The 24206-nt window shown below is 42.4% G+C and overlaps 1 protein-coding gene across 1 annotated transcript in view; it reads right to left on the bottom strand.

Moving 5' to 3' along the window:
* LOC124616123 (zwei Ig domain protein zig-8-like) overlaps positions 1 to 14588 on the bottom strand; it is a 282641-nt gene extending 268053 nt beyond the window's left edge. The window contains exon 1 of the mRNA XM_047144389.1: positions 14507 to 14588. Within this exon, the coding sequence (XP_047000345.1) occupies positions 14507 to 14570 (64 nt within the window). The 5' untranslated portion in view covers positions 14571 to 14588. The remainder of the gene's footprint in view (positions 1 to 14506) is intronic.
* Positions 14589 to 24206: the final 9618 nt, after the last annotated feature.

Genomic DNA, 24206 nt, shown 5'->3' with positions numbered 1-24206 from the left:
TCGTTCAGTAAACCATAGCAGGCTCTCCTGTCTGAGATGCAGCGTCAAGGGTAACCGCAGCCATGGTCTCCGAGCTGATATTCCATGCTGATGGAAACAAACGTTGTCGAACTGTTCGTGCCAATGGTTGTTGTCTTGCAAACATCCCCATCTGTTGACTCAGGGATCGAGACGTGGCCGCACGATCCGTTATAGCCATTTGGATAAGATGCCTGTCATCTCGACTGCTAGTGATACGAGGCCGTTGGGATCCAGCACGGCGTTCCGTATTACCGTCCTGAACACACCGATTCCATATTCTGCTAACAGTCATTGGATTTCGACCAACGCGAGCAGCAATTTCGCGATACGGTAAATCGCAATCGCGATAGGCTACAATCCGACCTTTATCAAAGTTGGAAACGTGATGGTACGCATTTCTCCTCCTTACAAGAGGCATCATAACAACGTTTTACCAGGCAACGCCGGTCAACTGCTGTTTGTGTATGAAAAATCGGTCGGAAACTTTCCTCATGTCCCCACGTTGTAAGTGTCGCCACCGGCGCCAAACTTGTGTGAATGCTCTGAAAAGCTAATGATTTGCAAATCTCAGCATCTTTTTCTTGTCGGTTAAATTTCGCGTCTGTAGCACGTCATCTTCATGGTGTAGCAAATCTAATGGCCAGTAGTTTAGATCTTTTCCGTATTGATTTTGTCTCACACATAATGCTAGTATGTATTTAAAAACTTGTGTGAAATGGTCACAGTTGTGGCAGGCGATTCTGTATATGATTGTAACCCGACTGCAAAGTCATGATATATCTAAATATATGTAGGCAGACGATATTTTGGTTCTTCTGGCATTGCGAGCAAGTTTCACAGAAGTCAAGTAGCAAACAACCAACCATAGGCAGGTCTTCGTTTCTTAATTTTCCCGTAGTCACCGATTTACTAGAACTTTAAACGCCGAGAGGCACAGAGGAATGCGAAATACGATTGACGCTACTACCCAGCTACAAAAGTAGTGTTTGTTTCACCGACGTAGATAGCAGAATTTGTTTATTTTCAGATTACTGTGCCCATCTTAGGATCCATTGAAACTATTACTTTAGACAGGAACATGTAGGCCTACCGTATAAATTACATAGAGAGAAGAATTTAAAGCTTCGTGGTCATCCGATCCAAATATCGTACTCCCCCGAATTAAAACTTAACGCATATTAATTCGCAGAGCAAAGTTTTTAGCGAACTTAAGTGTGCGTGATGACAAACTAGTAACAATGTGCAAAAAAATGGTGAAAAAAAATTGTGCTACATTCCTTTGGTCACTGGCCATTAGACATATAATAAGATCAAAGTTTATTAAGAAAACAAGACACTTATGTAAAGCATACACCTATAATATTCTATTACTGCATCTGTAACAGCTCTCCAAAGTTAAGAATTCTGTCTTAACACATTATAAATATACTAACATCAATTAGAACTGTGAAGACTTTGATGTTCAGGGGTGGGGACTTGTACTTACTTAGAGCCTAAAACTCGTAGATGTTTGCACTAAACCTTTAACATCGGTTAGCGTCAAAGTATACCGAGTATGATATTTCCATGTTCACAGAAGAATACGACGAGAAACACAAATGCTATACAAAAAAATGGGTCAAATGGCTCTGAGCACTATGGGACTCAACTGCTGAGGTCATTAGTCCCCTAGAACTTAGAACTAGTTAAACCTAACTAACCTAAGGACATCACAAACATCCATGCCCGAGGCAGGATTCGAACCTGCGACCGTAGCGGTCTTGCGGTTCCAGACTGCAGCGCCTTTAACCGCACGGCCACTTCGGCCGGCCAAATGCTATACAAAGTTTTATAGGTACATTCGTGTGGTTTAGGGATAGCGTATTTGATTAGTAATAAAAACATCATCAGTCCCACGTTCCATTGACGACACTGTTTAAATTTTGAACAAAAATCATCAGCAATGGCCGTCAAAATTTTCCAGTATAATTAGTCATTCTCATTTTGCCAACAGCCTTGCCATAGAGGGCAGAGGAGCGGATAAAGTTTCAGGGTGCTTCCTAGCCTTTGCGGTGGGAAACTGCACCTTATATGTGGAAGAATCAGCAATGATAAAGGGCGTGAGGACACCGAAGGCATTGGCAACAATTGCAATGAAGACACATAATGTATATCAGCAGGAAGTATGGCTTGTATTTGCAAAAGTTTCATGGTGATCTCTACATTGGCAGAAGATTTCGGACTAGTCTCTCATTTGTATATCTGGGAGGGTACTGCCAAAGTGGACGTGACCGAGGGAAAAGGACTGAATAACCAACAAAAGGATAACGCTCAACTAGTCAGAACGTGGAATTTCAGAAGTTTGAACGTGGTAGGGGAGCTTCAAAATCTGAAAAGGGAATGATAAGGCTTAATGTACATACAGCGGGCATCAGTGAAGCGGAGTGGAGATAAGCTAAGGATTTGTGGTCTAGTGAGTATAGGGTAACACTCACAGCGGCAGAATATGGTACGAAAGGGCTACGGTTCGCTACGAATAGGGAGGTAGGGCAGAGAGTGAGTTACTATGGACAGCTATTTGATAGCGTCGTTACCATAGAGTCAAGAACCGATAGCAAAAACTCAGCTGCCGACGTCGCAGGTTGAAGACGAATAGACAGAGAAAATATTTGAGGGTATTGAAGGGGTAATTCAGTACGTAAATGGAGATGATAATGTAACCGCATTGGGGGACTGGAATACGGCTATAGTGTTAGGAGCAGAAAAAAGGTTTGCTGGAGAAGATGGGCTTCATAGTAGGAATGGGAGAGGAGAGACACAACTTGAATTCTGCAATTCAGATGCTAATACTGAAAACTACGTTTAAGGATCGCCAGAAGAAGAGGCGTAATTGGAAGTGGCAGAGAGATAAGGAAGATTTGAGCTACATTGCGTTCAGGCAGAGATTCCGAAATCAGATGATGGACTGTCAGAAGTACCAAAGGACAGATATAGACTCAGACCACAATTTGATAATGATGAAGTGTATGCTGAAGTTTAAGAAACCGCTCAGGAAGAATCAGTGCGCAGATAAGTGTGATATTAAAGTACTAAGGAATGAAGAGATATGCTTGAAGATCTCCGAGGCCTTAGATACTCCGGTAATTGAGAGCTCTGTAGGCAGTTCTTTTGAAGACTTATCTGAACACGAGATATAACAAATATCATGTGTCGGTGGGGAGGAGTTGCGGGTTCCGGTATTAGAATAAGAATATAGAACAGCTTTGGAAGGTTTAAAGTCAAATAAGGCAGAAGAGATAGATAACATTAGACTGGAATCTCCAAAGCCATTGGGGGAAGAGGCAACATGATCTGAATTCTTTTACTGAACGAGGTTTTCTTTGGGCCAACTACTTTTGATAAATTTTGGTTTCGGTTGTCTCGCGTCGTGAATAGGCCAACTCTTTCACAATTTTCACTACTGTGATGTTCTCAGTTTTGATGATAGTCAACTCATTATTCTGCTTTCTGCATTATTCAACATCTTCATCCCTTTTGTGTATATCCTGGAGCAACATTCACTGCCAAATATGTAATATATTCGTGTATGTTACATAAATTTTTACTTTGGTCTCTCCTTTCTCAACTTCTTTATGCAGTTCTCCCATCTAGGCGTTTGACATTTTGTTTTAATTTTATCTTACGCCAATTGAACTGCTGCGTTCTTACCCCATTCATAAGAGTTTTATTATTTCTGACTTCATCACTAAGCTCTAGTATTTCCTGAGTCTTCAGTGGTTTTTACACCTCTCCTTTAGTTATAGGTACAGTTATCTATCCCAGATTAATTATTTCTTTCTACGTTATATTCCACTAATATGAACTTATATCGCCGATTTTACTTGTGAAATAACCTCGAAACGTTTACTTCAACCTTTGTATTCTCCACTGAGAATTTCCGTTCCAGCCTGTTATTCATTACTACAAGTTTAAGACTCGAAACTATATCCGCACCTCGGTATTCCTCCAGTCGATAATTCAATTTATTTATAATTTATTTAATTTATATATTTCATTTTTAAATCGTCGTAGTCCAATTGATGTATTGTGGCCTTTTCTACTATTTGTTCATATCCTACCTCCTATTGTATTTTCACTATTTCCTCATCGTCAGCTTGTGACACGAGTATGCAAGGTTTTTGAGTAAAGCTTTTATTTTATTTATTTATTTATTTATTGCTTATGTCAAACTAATAACACAGCTCGGACAAAATGATCTGATTTTCCTCCTGTGTTATTTTGTGTTATGAAGCCACAAGATTGCAAACAACGCCCATCCAGAAAGTTCCGAGACTGGTTTTATTCCAGATGTGTAAGCGACGTCAGTGCAGTAGCTTTGTTAACAGGTAGAACTTATAATTGTAAATAATAAAATATGCCATTCCAGTTACTTGTGAGCCACTAGTGTTAAGTAGTGGATGTTTGGTCGTGACCTGTCAGCCTTGTTCACTGATATGAAGACGAACCCACAACAAAACGGCACAGTGCATAGATTCTCGTGAAGGGTCAGAGCTCTGACGATATAACCGAAATTCAATAAAATGTGAGGCGCGAGATGAACAACATCCCAAAAATGGACTTTTCCGAGAGTTTCACATGATGGCTTCAACATTCCGTGCCTAATGCTCAAGTGGGAAAGACCGTGTAGAAAATCTGATGCATCATATGCAGCATCTTCACTTTTCCCCATTTTTAATTAATGCCGTCTAGAACAGTTTTGGACTGACTGTGTGTCTGGTATTTGATGTGGACAGAACCTTATGACAGCTTATTCTCCCACTGCGCAAGAGTCCAAGCATGTCATGCTCATCCTCTCAGATTTCCACTGCACCGTGAGGTCAGAAACATGCGTACGTATCCAAGAAGATCATGAAACATACTAGCAAGAAATGCGTCCAGAGGACATGAGTCCTTGTTTGTTATCAGCAGGTATTACTACAAACTGCAGCTAACCCATGAAAAATACCACTTCTAAATATCTCATTTAATACTGTGAGACTAGATGCAGCGTTGAACGACGAGGGTAAGTCCTGAGAGAATGAAAATATACTCAATTTACATGCAGGGCTACTAGAGAGCCGAACAGTCGTGGATGAGAACTGCCTGAAGTATCGTCCTTCGTATGTAGTGAACCTATGAGAAATTCCATGCCAGTTTTTGAGTAATCTGCAGGGCTCTTCCGTGGCTACTTTAAAGTTTGAAACAGAGATAGCTGTAAATACTCTTTCTTCCTACTCTTCGGTATTAAATGATATTACATCTAAAGAAAAGCCCAGTGTCCATGAATACAAGTTTTAGCTCAATTTTTCTTTCGATACACTGCGTCATTGCTCACATTCTCAGGGTTACTAGCTGCGCACAGCTCCTAAATGGGTCAAGGCAAACGCTACTATCACTACAGTACTTTTAAAAGCATAGTTATACTTACGAAGACTTAATCACTAGTGACAGGAAGTGAATTTGCCGGTGGTTACATCATTGAAGTATGACACATGCCAACAGGTTTCCACTGAGTTAACATCACTCACTGAATGAACATAAGCAACATGTTAGCCACAATTTATTTCAAATTGACTCACTTGTTATGTTCAGTAGCATATAAAACACGTATACGTTGGTGCATTTGACTAATTATTCAGTCAGTGATGCTGGTAATTAGTAACTACATCTGTTACTGCCGGTTTACATCTCATTACAGCCGTTCGGAGTGGAAAATAAGAGCAAATGAAATCCCAAATTTTCTGGAGTATTTAAATTACCCAGAATGTTAACGGAGTCTACTGTGATATTTCTCCTCCTGTACCAGCTGTTAATGTAAATGTTAAATATTCATCGACGCAAAAGACCGTTAAGACGGTAGTGGAGATATGGAATTTGTGCATGACGTGGAGGCACTGTGGTTATTGGTGTATATTGCGGTGTGGCTGATATTTTTTGCATTGTAACTGACTGCGAAATTACATTTTTCTAGAGATTTTTATGTCAGTTTTGTTTCTTTTTGAGAGTTCCACAGATCGCTTAATTGCCGAATAACTTCAGTGCACTTTGGCCCCACTGACGAAGAGTGATGGATGATGGTACGCGCTAAAATACTCTAGCTGCCGGATGTGACGACACTGATGCCCACTGTTTCCCCATTAATGGCCGTTGGTTGCCTAGGTGTTCGACAGACCACTTCCTTCTCGCAGTTGCTTGGTTTCCTACCCTTCTGCTGTGAAAACCATTTCTATAAACGATGGAATCAAAATCATGGAGAAAATCTTCATTGTTTTCAATAGTTACGCAGTTTGTTTAATCATGTCATTCTTTTTAATCATAGAAAGTCTGCACCTAAACAGACTTAAAGACCTGATATAACTATGTCTCAACAAATGTTATTTAATCTAAATTTATACCCATGGAACTTTGATCTACAGGTAAAACTGTTCACTGAAAGGTAGCTTTAGTCAAGGCCCACCCGCACCTGTTATCTGGAGGTAACATAACGACTACGTATTTCCCAATACTGCGACCTAGGAGAATTAGGTCGAAAGCTAGCAGGATTTGAAATACTTGACACCGCTATGCGAGAGAATATTTTATTGGATACTTTGGAAATGAAGATGAAATTGATCTGGCATTGAGCACTGTTTAAAACACTTACTTAGATGAACCGATAAAGTGGTAAAAGTCCTGATCAATGGATTAACTTGTGACATTTTTATTCCATAATAAGGAGTCAGAAATTTGTCACAGTCACTAGCTGTAAGCCATTTTTCAATATCAGGGAGTAGGTATTTTTGTCTTCTTAGACTGCTCTTTCCAAACTAGCACATGAACAGCTTCGACTAACCCATGACCAGAATATTTGTTACTAAGAGGCACTATGACTTATCTCATTGAAGAGGAAGCTTCCAAATACCTACAAGAGAAGCTAATGAGTCTGTGTGGTAAAGGGTATTTTGATTTAATGGGATATGCTGTTCCATACTTTTCTGCCATTTGATTCGTACAGAATCAAGGTACATATCAAAATTTATTGGGTAATAACCACAATATAGCAGTCACAGTAAGCGTCAACCTCAATTCGCCAGAGTTCGTGTACTATTCAAAAATAGGCCTTCCAGGATCTTTTAGGATGTATCTCTCTCTTGATCTTACTCTAAACATGTTCCTTTAAAAAAAAACTAACTTTTTAAGAATGGGTTCTTCAATTAAACAGCTGGGATTAATGGGGAAATATATCTCTGAATTTTTCTTTGTTTGGCAGACATTCTTACCTGTTATTTTGTTGAGAATATTTTACTGAATACATTTCACTCCTTCCATTTTATTAGTGTATCAACTATAACCATACCCCCAAGAAACATGGACCTTGCCGTTGGTGGGGAGGCTTGCGTGCCTCAGCGATACAGATGGCCGTACCGTAGGTGCAATCACAACGGAGGAGTATCTGTTGAGAGGCCAGACAAACATGTGGTTCCTGAAGAGGGGCAGCAGCCTTTTTAGTAGTTGCAGGGGCACGAGTCTGGATGATTGACTGACCTGGCCTTGTAACACTAACCAAAACGGCCTTGCTGTGCTGGTACTGCGAACGGCTGAAAGCAAGGGGAAACTACAGCCGTAATTATCCCCGAGGGCACGCAGCTTTACTATATGGTTGAATGATGATGGTGTCCTCTTGGATAAAATATTCCGGAGGTAAAATAGTCCCCCATTCGGATCTCTGGGTGAGGACTACTCAAGAGGACGTCGTTATCAGGAGAAAGAAAACTCCCGTTCTACGGATCGGAGCGTGGAATGTCAGATCCCTTAATCGGATAGGTAGGTTAGAAAATTTAAAAAGGGAAATGGATAGGTTAATGTTAGATATAGTGGGAATTAGTGAAGTTCGGTGTCAGGAGGAACAAGACTTTTGGTCAGGTGAATACAGGGTTATAAATACAAAATGAAATAGGGGTAATGCAGGAGTAGATTTAATAATGAATAAAAAGATAGGAGTGCGGGTAAACTACTACAAACAGCATAGTGAACGCATTGTTATGGCCAAGATAGACACGAAGCCCACACCTTCTACAGTAGTACAAGTTTATATGCCAACTAGCTCTGCAGATGATGAAGAAATTGGTGAAATGTATGATGAGATAAAAGAAATTATACGGGTAGTGAAGGGAGACGAAAGTTTAATACTCATGGGTGACTGTAATTCAAGAGTAGGAAAAGGGTGAGAAGGAAACATAGTAGGTGAATAGGGATTGGGGGGAAAGAAATGAAAGAGGAAGCCGTCTGGTAGAATTTTGCACAGAGCATAACTTAATCATAGCTAACACTTGGTTCAAGAACTATAGAAGAAGGTTGTACACAAGGAAGAATCCTGTGAGATACTAGAAGGCATCAGATAGATTATATAATGGTAAGGCAGAGATTTAGGAACCAGGAATTAAATTGTAAGACATTTCCAGGGCCAGATGTGGACTCTGAACACAATCCAGTGGTTATGAACTGTGGATTAAAACTGAAGAAACTGCAAAAAGGTGGGAATTTAAGGAGATGGGATCTGGACAAACTGATTGAACCAGATGTTGTACAGATTTTCAGGGAGAGCATAAGGGAACAGTTGTCACAAATTCGGGAAAGAAATACAGTAGAAGAAGGATGGGTAGCTCTGAGGGACGAAGTAGTGAAGGCAGCGGGGGATCAAGTGGGTAAAAAGACGAGGCCAAGTAGAAATCCTTGGGTAACAGATGAAATATTGAATTCAATTGAGGAAAGAAGAAAATATAAAAATGCAGTCAATGAAGCAGGCAAAAACGAATACAAACGTCTCAAAATTGAGATCGACAGGAAGTGCAAAACGGCTAAGCAGGGATGGCTAGAGGACGAATGTATGGATCTAGAGGCTTATCTCACTAGGGGTAAGATAGATCCTGCTTATAGGAAAATTAAAGAGACCTTTGGAGAAAAGAGAATCACTTGTATGAATATCAAGAGCTCAGATGGAAACCCAGTTCCAAGCAAAAAAGGGAAAGCAGAAAAGTGGAAGGAGTATATAGAGGGTCTATTCAAGGGCGACGTACTTGATGACAATATTCTGGAAATGGAAGAGAATGTAGATGAAGACGAAATGAGAGACACAATACTGCGTGAAGAGTTTGACAGAGCGCTGAAAGATCTGAGTCGAAACAAGGCCACGGGAGTAGACAACATTCCATTACAACTACTGACGGCCTTGGAAGAGCCAGTCCTGAAAAACTGTACCATCTGGTGACCAAGATGTATGAGACAGGCGAAATACCGTCAGACTTCAAGTAGAATATAATAATTCCAATCCCAAGGAAAGCAGGTGTTGACAGATGTGAAAATTACCGAACTATCAGTTTAATAAGCCACAGCTGCAAAATACTAACACGAATTCTTTACAGACGAATGGAAAAACCAGTAGAAGCCAACCTCGGGGAAGATCAGTTTGGATTCCGCAGAAACACTGGAACATTTGAGGCAATACTGACCTTACGACTTATCTTAGAAGAAAGATTAAGGAAAGGCAAACCTACGTTTCTAGCATTTGTAGACTTAGAGAAAGCTTTTGTCAATGTTGACTGGAATACTCTCTTTCAAATTCTAAAGGTGGCAGGGGTAAAATACAGGGAACGAAAGGCTGTTTACAATTTGTACAGAAAGCAGATGGCAGTTATATGAGTCGAGGGGCATGAAAGGGAAGCAGTGGTTGGGAAGGGAGTGAGACAGGATTGTAGCCTCTCCCCGATGTTATTCAATCTGTATATTGAGCAAGCAGTAAAGGAAACACAAGAATAATTCGGAGTAGGTATTAAAATCCATGGAGAAGAAATAAAAACTTTGAGGTTCGCCGATGACATTGTAATTGTGTCAGAGACAGCAAAGGACTTGGAAGACCAGTTGAACGGAATGGACAGTGTCTTGAAAGGAGGATATAAGATTAACATCAACAAAAGCTAAACGAGGATTATGGAATGTAGTCGAATTAAGTCGGGAGATGCTGAGGGTATTAGATTAGGAAATGAGACACTTAAAGTAGTAAAGGAGTTTTGCTATTTGGGGAGCAAAATAACTGATGATGGTCGAAGTAGATAGGATATAAATTGTAGACTGGCAATGGCAAGGAAAGCGTTTGTGAAGAAGAGAAATTAGTTAACATCGAGTATAGATTTAAATGTCAGGAAGTCGTTTCTGAAATTATTTGTATTGAGTGTAGCTATGTATGAAAGTGAAACATCGACGATAAATACTTTGGCCAAGAAGAGAATAGAAGCTTTCGAAATGTAGTGCTACAGAAGAATGCTGAAGATTAGATGGGTAGATCACATGAGGAGGTATTGAATCGAAATGGGGAGAAGAGGACTTTGTTGCACAACTTGACAAGAAGAAGGGACCGGTTGGTAGGACATGTTCTGAGGCATCAAGGGATCACAAATTTAGCATTGGAGGGCAGCGTGGAGGGTAAAAATCATAGAGGGAGACCAAGAGATGAATACACTAAGCAGATTCAGAAGGATGTAGGTTGCAGTAAGTACTGGGAGATGGTGAAACTTGCGCAGGATAGAGTAGCATGGAGAGCTGCATCAAACCAGTCTGAGGACTGAAGACCACAACAACTACAACATCAAACATAAATTTGTGGGACATATGAAAAGGTTACAGATTTGTATACTAACCTAAAAACAATCTCAATACTAGCATAATGGCCACGAGGTCTCCAGAAATGTCGTTAGCCGTCATCGTTTCAGAGGGCGGGATGTGAAGTAACTAGTTCTTCCAGTTTTTCATTACTAGACCGGTAATCCATAGCTGTACACAGATAATCTAGTACGAGGTCATAAGAGTGTCATCAGACCGACACACGTATGTATCCCCTCTCCCTACTTGATCGCAGCATTTAGACTCGAATTATGTTAATATGACACTAATGAGTAATATTGAGACAAAGGCGGCTCTTAAGCAACCGACAAGGTAATCAACTCCCCAGTTTAGACTCCGCAGAAAGTGTACCATTTTGAACAAATACTGTCAACCTGATTGGTATTATGGCTGGTGTTACACGGTGTCCACATGGAGTGATGTGCAGATTACATCATGACTGTGTTGAGTAAACAGAAATCTGTCCTAGTCGTTGACATTTCGTTATCAGAACTACACGCACTCTCACGTAAATCTGCCTCCATTTCCAACGTTTTCTGACTTCACAGCATCCCTTTCTGGCCGTTTTGTGACAGCGTGAAATAATCCCTTAAGCTTCGCTGAGCTGCAGAAGATACAATGTGAAATAGCAGGCAGACAGTCAGTATTAATGCAGGCTTTATTTTTTCTTGGTGGCATACGCCGTTGTACCGTTTAGTGGCGGCGTAGCATTGTACCTGGCACTTCATCTGACTGCTTGCCTGTGGTTCGTATATTTCTTGTGGAGACGGGGAGGTACTGACATTGCGACCAAAAATAACGCTCACGTGGAGGCACAACACACGTAACAACTACATCCCTGATGTGTAGTAGATACACGTGTTTCGACCGAGCTGTTAATTTACAAATGTAAATATGAACTTCCACTCACTTGGAAAACAATTGCAGAAGTTCAGAATTTTTTGCGAAAAGCATCGAGCGGCATAGTGTTCAGAATAGCCGTTACATTTAGCTGAATCGAAACAGTGTCCTCAGATTACCTAACTTTGAGAAGAGATTTGGATTTGGAGAATAGTACGAAGCTACTGGGAGCAAATTAGACGAATTGGTGGAGGGAGAGGGATTTCTAAAACTGTAATATTTCTGTACTCCGAAGCCCCAGAACACGGCTGTGGGCCGGGGAACAATGATAAAGAGTAAACACGTACCATGTGCTATGTGCTATGTGTCATATTCCCGACTGGCCGGTGTGCCCGAGCGGTTCTAGGCGCTTCAGTCTGGAACCGCGCGACCAGTACGGTCGCAGGTTCGAGTCCTGCCTCGGGCATGGATGTGTGTGATGTCCTTAGGTTAGTTAGGTTTAAGTAGTTCTAAGTTCTACGGGACTGATGACCTCAGATGTTAAGTCCCATAGTGCTCAGAGCCATTTGAACCATATTCCCGTCTTGAACAACTACGCTTCCGATTTCTTTGCGTGGTGACATTCTCTGTAGGTCTTCCATCGTCTTGCATTCATTGGATTACGTGGCATAACTAACAAATGAAAATGCGCAATGTTTCCAGATTTTTGACAAGGGCAGTTATTTACTGGGGCGTTCTATAGGCTCGGCATCCCAAGTACCTAATACCATCTAATATACTGCTAATCCGCAGATGTCTAAATCTAGTGAAACTCGTCATTTGTGAATAAATAGTAAATGCACCCCTGCGGTACGACAGAAGGTTCTTCATCAGGTCGTGACACTGTTTTGTAAGAAAACAAAAAGATTTCTTCGGAAATTGTAAAAGTGCGATTAATGGGAAAAATAAAATTGTTAACCATTAATGTATTCACAGCCGTCAGCTACATGTACGTAGTGGACCACTAAAGAGAGTGCGTTACTTTGTGCGAAGAGACTTAACCCAATAACTACAGCTGAAGCAGGGACACTAGTGTGCTCATTGAACACTGAAGACCCAAAGGAACTGGTACACCTGCCTAGTATCGTGTAGGGCCACCGCGAGCACGCAGAAGTGCCGCAACACGACGTGGCACGGACTGGTCTAATGTCTGAAGTAGTGCTGGAGGGAACTGACACCATGAATCATGCAGGGCTGTCCATAAAGACGTAAGAGTATGGCGGCGTGGAGATCTCTTATGAACAGCACGTTGCAAGGCATCCCAGATATACTCAATAATAATAGTCATATTTGAGAGGTTTGGTGGCCAGCGCAAGTGTTTAAATTGAAAAGAGTGTTTCTGGAGCCGCTCTGTAGAATTCTGGACATATTTAACACTGCTGTTACGTTAGTAGTCTTAATGTTCTGTTCCCAACACCCCCCCCCCCCCCCACCTTTCTCTTCACAAACAGGTTTTTCACTAACAGTCTCTTTTTTAACGGATTCGGTATCCTTTAATATTTCATGGACTATTTCCGCATTACCATTACCTTGCACAATGTTATCTATTATATGAATTTATAACCATTCCGTGTCTAACACGAGATGTAATAGAGCTCTGTATATCTAAAACCTTATGCTGCTCTTGGTGTCTGTGTTTTCTCCAAACTCATTAGGCAAGATTGCTTGTAGACTAACGCTCCATGATTTGCTATTCCGCCATTGATATTACTATGAATAATCTCTAACGACTACTATATTCACTACTATACTTTCTGTTTATTTTGATGTGACACATCAATAGAGGACGTCGTCTTTACGGCAACCCTTAACGTTTACATGGATCGTCGTTTCTGTCGTTACAGCACTCTGTGGCTGTTTTTCAGAATGTCGCATCGATATTGGACGCCTTTTCTACGGCAACCCTCAACGTCCATATAGATTATATTTGCAAGTAGCTTCTCTCTATCGCTATAGCAACCTTTGACAGCTATTCCATATATCTTTGCCAACAACACGTATGTTTAGGAACGGATAACAGAGGGCAGGTAAACTGTTTACCGAACGTTGGGTGGGGTGAGGAAGCACGCTTCTGACGTCTGAGCCAAGAACAGCTATTGACATGGTACACATGTACCGTTTATTTTACGTTTTATGCGAGTCTTCTTCCTTTTGGGCGTTTTGTATTTATGATGGACTATGTCTCTTTAGGCAGTTTGTAGTTTTAGTGGGTTCCGAAGAAGGCGTGGGGTCAACATCCGGTTTCTATTTGCAGTCGGGGCGGATTATTTATAATCATTAAATTATCCACGAGTGCTGACGCGCTGCAATGTTAAAAGTTCTCCATTTCTTGAAGAGCTTATTAATAAAATCTTCACACTTGCAGTGCATATAGTTAGCCACTAGTTTTGCTGAAACTTCTTGATTTTAATAACGCACATCACAATGGCATAATATCGTTTGCTTAGTAATCGTAGGTAAGTATCACAATCAACACTAGCCTATTTAGCAACTCAGTAAGTTAGCAAGTTTGATTCTGACTTGCTAATTAGGCACTTGTTAACAGTGACAGTCATCTACAATTACTATGGAAAGCATGTAATGCCGTTGAGATGTTCATTATTAAAATGAGGTACCTGCAGTGCAGCCCCAGTAAGTTAGGCTTGAGAATAAACCAGTTGGATATAAACTAGTTCTCAAACGTGTGCAACTGTCACAGGTTTGTTAATAAATGCTTCATGAAATGTTAGCCCCGTATCAACAAAATACTCAAAAACAGCTTTATTTTCCTTTCTCTATGTGATATATCTGTGCACTAACTTTTAAGCTTAAGACGCTATAAGTAACTTATTTAACCACTACACATCACAGTTCTTAAAGGTACAATACTGTCGCCCAGCTCTACTACGAAGCCATTTTAGAAATACATCAGAATGTTTAGCGACTTACTCACCGCACCATGGTAGATCCGCAACTATGGCCAGAAGCGTGAATACCCAGCCAGCAGTAGCCATCATCCAGTGGTCGGATGTAGAACGTTGCATGGATGGCCTCGAAACTGAAAGAAAATCAGTGTTACTACAACCGTGCTGAAGGATCATACGAGTACATGCAAGCAGCAAAGCGTGAAAGTAGTAAGTTGTAGGAGCAGTTTATCTCACGGTCGGGATCTGACTCATTAGAAGCATACTGTAAAATAGGCGACTGCATTCGAAAGACAATGCTTAGAAACGCTTGCGTGGCGTATACTGGAACTCTCCACGAGAGAGTTAATTTTGTTTAAGGCCGGACGGGCGGCAGTTATTGAACAACGAAAGGGAATGCGGAAACCTCATAATCTTGTTTCATTGGCGTAGAAGTGGAAGAGAAATGTCACAAATGGCAGAAACTCGAAGAGCTATACACACATTGTTCCTTTCAGACCTAATCAGACAAGTTACACCGTCATTACAGCTCACTCCATCTCGAAATGTAACAGAATGCGCTCGTTTGTCTACAAGTTATGGATAGAATCGAAATACGCTTGAAACTGTCTTACATCCGTATTTTATTCAAATTTCTTTGTGTGAAAGTTAAAATGCACAGATGAATAAAAACGGTCACCGGCGTTCATTAAAAAATAAAATTTGTAACTCATCAGTGATTATAGAAACTATACATAATACACCATATATTATTGTGTTTCTGTCTATTAATATAACAGATAAATACATTTTTAGGAGCAGGACGCCATCAGCGATGTGGGAAAAAGAATAGACAGTTGTCATACCATTAACGTAGTTGCATTTCAGTTAAGTTATGAAAATGTACATTACCATCAGTTCGTCGTTATATTGCAGGTCTCCTGAGTCTTTATTTCCTGCGATCCACTGCTTCATTATAAATGCTGCTGTAAATGCTACCGTCCATCACATCATCGAGACTCTGAGATATCTTCCTACCTCGTTTCTTTTTCCCTTGGACGGGCCCCTATAAGATTGTTCTTATAAGCCCTTCTATTTTCTTGGGGTAAGTCGAATACAGTTTTCTTTCCTCCTTAACGTTATTTGCAATAACTGTCTCTGCTGTGCCTCTCGTCTCAGTATGTCTCAATTTTTTCGTAATATTTAAACTGTTTTCACTTTCTATCCACCGCCTTGGCCACATACAATTAGCCTCAAAACTTGGTCTACCTTTCATCCTCAATGTCCACGTTTCAGCGCCATACAGGACACCGCGTATAAAACATTTTCCTAAAAACTGTTTCCATATTCCCGCAGAAAATTCTCCTGTTCTTATAAAAAGCCTCGTTTGCCTATGGTATCCTGGTTACAACCTCTGTGCTGTTCTTTCAGACTGTTTCTATCCCGCCCCTTCGGGGCAGACTGTAATAACAGAGGACGCGTCCGCAAGCGGCAGATAAGGGAATCCTCCCAAGATACGGGAGGTAGAGGGGGTCTGAAATAGGTTCTGCGGACCATTAGGCAATGCAGTGGCTAACTTGGAGCAGCCGGCTGCAATTGGCGTCAGTGTCCCGTATTCGGTGCGGACTCCCGATTTGCGGAAGTCAACGAAATACCACTGCAAATTATTTTCACCTCGTAACGCATTCTCCATTTTATGCAGAGTACAGACTACAGAAGGTAAGAATATATGCTGAGGCGCCAAAAAACTGAATAGGCAAGCGCACTTGACGCCTGTATACAAGAAGGGTAGAAGGACGGATCCTCAAAATTACAAACAAATATCCTGAGCATCGGTTTGTTGCAGGATTCTAGAACGTATTCTCAGTTCGAATATAATGAATTTCCTTGAGACAGAGAAGTTGCTGTCCATGCATCAGCACAGCTTTACAAAGCATCGCTCCTGCTAAACGCAACTCGCCCTTTTTCACATGATATCTTGTGAACCATGGATGAATTGTATCAGACGGATGCCATATTCCTTGACTTCCGGAAAGCGTTTGATTCAGTGCCCCACTGCAGACTCCTAACTAAGGTACGAGCATATGGGATTGGTTCCCAAATATGTGAGTTGTTCGAAGACTTCTTAAGTAATAGAACTCAGTACGTTGTCCTCGATGGCGAGTGTTCATCGGAGGTGAGGGTATCATCTGGAGTGCCCCAGGGAAGTGTGGTTGGTCCGCTGTTGTTTTCCATCTACATAAATGATCTTTTGGATAGGGTGGATAGCAATGTGCGGCTGTTTGCTGATGATGTGGTGTACGGGAAGGTGTCGTCGTTGAGTGACTGTAGGAGGATACAAGATGACTTGGACAGGATTTGTGACTGGTGTAAAGAATGGCAGCTAACTCTAAATATAGATAAATCTAAATTAATGCAGATGAATTGGAAAAAGAATCCTGTAATGTTCGAATACTCCATAAGTAGTGTAGCGGTTGACACAGTCACGTCGATTAAATATTTGGGCGTAACATTGCAGAGCGATATGAAGTGGGAGAAGCATGTAATGGCAGTTGTGGGGAAGGCGGATGGTCGTCTTCGGTTCATTGGTAGAATTTTGGGAAGATGCGGTTCATCTGTAAAGGAGACCGCTTATGAAACACCAATACGACCTATTCTTGAGTACTGTTCGAGTGTTTGGGATCCGTATCAGGTCGGATTAAGGGAGGACATAGAAGCAATTCAGAGGCGGGCTGCTGGATTTGTTACTGGTTGGTTTGATCATCGGAAATGCTTCAGGAACTCGGGTGGGAGTCTCTAGAGCAAAGGAGGCGTTCTTTTCGTCAATCGCTACTGAGGAAATTTAGAGAACCAGCATTTGAGGCTGACTGTAGTACAATTTTACTGCCGCCAACTTACATTTCACCGAAAGACCACAAAGATAAGATAAGAGATATTAGGGCTCGTACAGACGCATATAGGCAGTCATTTTTCCCTCGTTCTGTTTAGGAGTGGAACAGGGAGAGAAGGTGCTAGTTGTGGTACGAGGTACCCTACGCCAAGCACCGTATGGTGGATTGCGGAGTATGTATGTCGATGTAGATATTGATATGCAGAAATATGTAAACAGTCAGGATACGCCACTGCGGTCGGCAACGCCTATGTAAGACAACAAGTGTCAGGTACAGTTGTTAGATCGGTTGCTGCTGCTACAACGGCAGGTTGTCAAGATTTGAGTGAGTCTGAACGTGGAGTTATAATCGGTGCATAAGCGATGGGACACAGAATCTCCGAGGTAGCGATGAAGTAGGGATTTTCCTATACGAACGAGTGTACCGTGAATATCAGTAATTCGGTAAAACATCGAATCACTGACATCGCTGCGGCTCAGCGGCCACTGAAGAGAATCGTTCAGTGTGCTAGAAGTGCAACCCTTACGCAAATTGCTGCAGATTTGAATATGCTGTCATCAACAAGTGTCAGCGTGCGAACCATTCAACGGAACAATATCGATATGGGCTTTCGGAGCCGAAGGCCCACTCATGTAAACTTGATGACTGCACGACACAAAGATTTACGTCTGGCCTGGGCGCGTCACGGACTGTTGATGACTGAAAACATGTTGCCTGGTCGGACGAGTCTTGTTTCAGATTGTGTCGAGCAGATGAATGTGGACGGGTATGGAGACCACCTCATTCATCCATGGAGCCTGCATGTCAGATTGTGTCGAGCAGATGAATGTGGACGGGTATGGAGACCACCTCATTTATCCATGGAGCCTGCATGTCAGCAAGGGATTGTTCAATCTGGTGGAAGCTCTGTAAAAGTGTGAGGCGTGTGCAGTTGTAGTGATGTGGGACCCCTGATTCGTCTAGATACGACTCTGACAGGTGACTCATACTTAAGCATCCTGTCTGATCACCTGCATCCATTCATGTCCACTGTGCATTCCGACGGACTTGGGCAATTCCTGCAGGACAATGCGACACCCACACTTTCCGCAGTGCTACAGAGTGGCTCCAAGAACACTCTTCTGAGTTTTACGCTGGCCACACACCCCCAGACTTGCACATTGCTGAGCCTATCTGGGATGTCTTGCAACAAGCTGTTCTGAAGAGATTTGCACCCTCTCGTACTCTTCTGGATTTATGGACAGCCCTGCAGGGTCCATGGTCTCAGTTCCCTCCAGCACTGCTTCAGACATTAGCCGTGTCCATGACACGTCGTGTTGTGGCACTTCTGCGTGCTGGCGGGGGCCCTACACGATATTAGGCAGGCGTGCCAGTTTCTTTTTCTGTTCAGTGTATGACACCTTACTTCTAGTAAAAATGTAGTATCCTCAGTAGAGGTCTGTTTCGAGTGAAGTTACTAAAATATGCGTAAAGTAGACGGCAAGCATTTGCTTTCATTCCCTGTTGCCAATAAAATGAAAAACGACAGTCATAAATACACTGCAGAAAGCGGTGCAACACCTCAAAGCGACCAGCTGTGGTGCATTTTATTATCAGCTCCTGTCTTCCGTGATATGTAAGTTATTATGTTCTCGTCTTTCCAATTATCACGACAGAAGAGGAGCATGAGAAGTAGTTGTTTCTTCGCATACGCGTCGCTGAGAGCTCAGTCCCTTCTTGTCTCCGACTTCGCACTTGTGTCTCTGCAGACGGGTGATTTATAGAGAGTCGCCGGCCGCTGGTGGCCGAGCGGTTCTAGGCGCTTCAGTCTGAAACCGCGCGACCGCTACGGTCGCAGGTTCGAATCCTGCCTCGGGCATGGATGTGTGTGATGTCCTTAGGTTAGTTAGGTTTAAGTAGTTCTAAGTTCTAGGGGACTGTTGACCTGAGATGTTAAGTCCCATAGTGCTCAGAACCATTTGAACCATAGAGAGTCTCAGGCCGGCCACGTGCTGCAGGTGGGGCTGCCTCAGGTGTCTCTCTCTCTCTCTCTCTATCTCTCTCTCTCCTACACACACACACACACACACACACACACACAGAGAGAGAGAGAGAGAGACAGAGAGAGAGAGAACATCCACGGGACGGCGCAGTCTCATTTGCAGTCCGACGCCATTGACGCCGACATACAAGGCGCTGCGGGTACCAAGCTGCCGGCACGTCTGCCTATAAAGGGCTCAGTTTACTCAAAGGATAGGCTCACATAATGAAGTCTGCGGTTCCCGTCAGCGTCCTCTGAGAATGCTGGGCACTGATTTGCCACTGCTGCACTGGATTTTCTTTTACGTTAGGTCTATTAGCTCACAGTAACGCCAGTCTCCCAACGTCACTGCAGCCAATATCCAAAGCGACAACAGGGATCGCAACAGTGGGAATCATCAGACGAAACGCAAAAGAATAGGCTACCTCACAGGATACTACATAAAGAAAGGAAGACGCATACACAACTTAATTAAGGAAACGGCGGACTGCGAATAGAAAAGAAAGTGGAGCAAACTAAACAACTCGCTAAGTAATGCTAGGATTTCTGTTTTTTTAGATATGAAGAAAGAACGGCAGCTGAATCGGCCGGCTATGGAGTTGCTACAACTATTATTGTGCCAGGGGGCAGCAGCAATATTTGAGCGCTTGCGCGTCACCTACGCGCATGCGCTTTGGTATTTTCGTTTCATATAAGGGTCCCCTCGTCCACGGTTTTAATCAGTTATCGACGACAGCGGTTAGCAATTATCACGTGATGATGGTCGACCGTGGAAGTATTGTGCGCAGGTGACAGTTTGATCCGGCTGAAGAAACAACGGTAATGTGATCATTTAAAACACAAGTAATGCTTTTCAAGTATAAACAAGCTCATACTACTAACCAAAAACGAAAGAGGTCAAACAAAAATTATAGGGACAAACCATCATCGTAAAAGTGAAGGCCGCGTGGGATTAGCCGAGGGGTCTAAGGCGCTGCAGTCATGGACTGTGCGGCTGGTCCCGGCTGAGGTTCGAGTCCTCCCTCGGGCATGGATGTGTCTGTTTATCCTTAGGATAATTTAGGTTAAGTAGTGTGCAAGCTTAGGGACTGATGACCGTAGCTGTTAAGTCCCATAAGATTCCACACACAGTTGAACATTTTCTTTAAAAGTGAATGTCAAATACCTGGGGATCGTCCAAGACTGGCTGAAGAAAGGTAGACCTGAGAGAGATATCCGGGTCACTGGGCAGCACATAGAAGATGAGTGCCAACTAAAAGATTTGCTTGAGGACACTTAGCAAAATGAGTGGGACGAGAGTGGTATGGGCCGTCGAGTCTACTCATTTTTCCACAGTATCAGGGAGCGCTTACGGTTGCGCCATGTTAACCCCAGCCAAGACTTGGTTCATTACGTGACTGGACATTGCCCTTACCCCACGTACTTGCAGCGCATGTCGATTTCAGAAAGTAATCGTTGCACAAGCGGGAAAATTGGTTCCCCACTTCCTTTTTATATGCATCTGATACAGGCACTCACGTAATGACATTGAACACATAACGGAAACAACATTATACGATGCACTTAGGAACCAAGGTACACGGACACAGTCGAACGCCATCGCCAACAACGTCTCAAAAGCAGAACATGACATATATGAACAGACTCGCCAATATAGTAGGCGCAGAGGACGAAGACCGGCCGACACAGATAGTTCGAGTGGCTCTAGTACGGACGATGACATGAGTGACAGTGACGTCACTGACATATCATAGACCCACAAAATATACATAAAACACGAGAGACATTCAGCTCTAATCACGTGAATATTAATCGAAGATTGGGATTATTATATTATTGTGAATGAATCTAATAAAAAGTAGGAACAATCAGAATATTCCGTAGATAGATATTGTTCCAGAACCCACATTACATCTGTACCCAATGTTATTAAGTAGTTACATAATTGAATACTTTATTGTAAATGAAATAATACGAATGTAATACAAATTAAATACAAAATAACAAAGCAAAATCAAACAGGGTAAATACGCAACAACTTAACTAGATATCATTGAGGCAGAATATTGTTCCAAAGCCATGCATATTTGTTTACTAACTAGCGTAGTAAGAGTAATTGTTATGTAACCTAACAAACAACAACAAACACGGCACTCTAACGAACAATACCGGTTTAGGTTGGATCGGCACTGACTGAAAAGATCAAATTTTTTCGAAAGTAGCATAGTTAATATAGTTGGTCGCACCACATGTGGAGGCTGGACTTCGTTCATTATCAGGTCCCCTTCCCAAGGTAGAGTTAGTGAAAGGATATGTCTGCTCTTTCCTGGCTTCTGTTATTCTCTCCTAAAATTATACAATCAATTTATAATTCACTATTTCCTAATTCTTGAATTTTTCTTTAAAAATAAGTGTAATACCTGTAAGGAAAAAAAAATACCAAACCAAAATGAATACAAGACAGCTCCACGAAGACCCGCCTCTACATGGTGCTGCATGGGCAACTATGGCCGAGGCCTCAGCTGCGTAGCAAAATATTTCTACGCGGTCATGGGTACTGGCTAAGAGGTCTGTGTCGATCACTATGGCCCGCATGAAGTACACTACTGGCCATTAAAATTGCTACACCAAGAAGAAATGCAGATGATGAACGGGTATTCATTTGGCATATATATTATACTAGAACTGACATGTCATTACATTTTCACGCAATTTGGGTGCATGGATCCTGAGAAATCAGTACCAAGAGCAACCACCTCCGGCCGTAATAACGGCCTTCATACGCCTGCGCATTGAGTCAAACAGAGCTTGGATGGCGTGTACAGGTACAGCTGCCTATGCAGCTTCAACGCGACACCACAGTTCAAGAACAATAGTGTCTAGCGTATTGTGACGAGAAAGTTGCTCGGCCACCATTGACCAGACGTTTTCAGTTGGTGAGAGATCTGGAGAATGTGCTGGCCAGGGCAGCAGTCGAACATATTCTGTATTCAGAAAGGCCCTTACAGGACCTGCAAGATGCGGTCGTGCATTATCCTGCTAAAATGTAGGGTTTTGCAGGGTCGAATGAAGGGTAGAGCCACGGATCGTAACACATCTGAAATGTAACGTCCACTGTTCAAAGTACCGTCAATGCGAGCAATAGGTGACCAATACGTGTAACCAATGGGACTCCATACCATCACGCCGGGTGATACACCAGTATGGCGATGACGAATACACGCTTCCAATGTGCGTTCCCCGCGAAGTCACCAAACACGGATGCGACCATCATGATGCTGTAAAAAGAACCTGGTTTATTCCGAAAAAATGACGTTTTGCCATTCGTGCACCCAAGTTCGTCGTTGAGTACACCACCGCAGGCGCTCCTGTCTGTGATGCAGCGTCAAGGGAAACCGCAGCCATGGTCTCCGAGCTGATAGTTCCTGTTGCTGCAAACGTAGTCGAACTGTTCGTGCAGATGGTTGTCGTCTTGCAAACGTCCCCATCCGTTGACTCGGGGATCGAGACGTAGCAAATGGTTCAAATGGCTCTGAACACTATGGGACTTAACATCTATGGTCATCAGTCCCCTAGAACTTAGAACTACTTGAACCTAACTAACCTAAGGACATCACACAACACCCAGTCACCACGAGGCAGAGAAAATCCCTGACCCCATCGGGAATGGAACCCGGGAACCCGGGCGCGGGAAGTGAGAACGCTACCGCACGAACACGAGCTGCGGACAGAGACGTAGCAACGCGATCCGTTACAGCCATGCGGATAAGATGCCTGTAATCTCGACTGCTAGTGATACTAGGCCGTTGGGATCCCACCGATTTCATATTCTGCTAACAGTCATTGGATCTCGACCAACGCGAGCAGCAATGTCGCGATACGATAAATCGCAATTGCGATAGGCTACAATCCGACATTTATCAAAGTCGGAAACTTGATGGTACGCATTTCTCTTCCTTACACGAGGCATCACAACAACGTTTCACCAGGCCACGCCGGTCAACTGCTGTTTGTGTATGAGAAATCGGTTGGAAAGTTTCCCCATGTCAGCACGTTGTAGGAGTCGCCACCGACGCCTCCCTTGTGTGAATGCTCTGAAAAGCTGGTAATTTGCATATCACAGTATCTCCTTCCTGTAGGTTAAATTTCGCGTCTGTAGCACGTCATCTTCGTGGTGTAGTAGTTTTAATGGCCAGTAGTGTAATAAGATGGCAGGCCCTAGTAGTAATAATATAGCTTGGAAATGAAATGTAATACAGCAGTGTGAGTACAGTCTGAGGTTTATATGGGGGTTATCTGGGTACTTATCCATTTTCTTAGAATAGGTTGTTGCAACAAATGACGTAGATATTTTACCTCCTTGGTGTAGGTCTGTGTGCGAATGAGTGCGATTATGATTGTATACTACGTATTTCGATGAAAATTTTAATCTGAAAACTTTTTGGAGTATATATTCCTGGAAGGTCATTAAGGACCTCTACGACGTCTGCCCAGATTTCATCCTTTCCAAACAACTAAGGTCTTGAAATACGTATTTTAATGACACCATTTTGTAATTATATTTTGCCATCCATTTGTTATTTGCTTTCTCGTATCAGGTTATCGTATGATCAAGGACGAAACCAGAAACATGTCTGTCTAAATAAAAATAAGTGGAAGTTTGATATTATGAAAACATGTACTTTCAAAAACACACTCTGACTTATGAACACGACCAATGAAAATAAAATATCACCTCGTACGGATTGGATAGAATATTAAACTTCCTCTTAGAAACAGTGTGTTCGCTGAAATAAGAATTTCTGACAGTCTGAAATAGCCAGGTAGTTCGTAAAAACT

This window comes from Schistocerca americana, chromosome 5 (genome assembly GCF_021461395.2).
Source record: "Schistocerca americana isolate TAMUIC-IGC-003095 chromosome 5, iqSchAmer2.1, whole genome shotgun sequence".
NCBI classification, from domain to species: Eukaryota; Metazoa; Arthropoda; class Insecta; order Orthoptera; family Acrididae; genus Schistocerca; species Schistocerca americana.
Note: the sequence above shows the minus strand (reverse complement) of the source record. Positions and strands in the feature narration are given on the sequence as shown.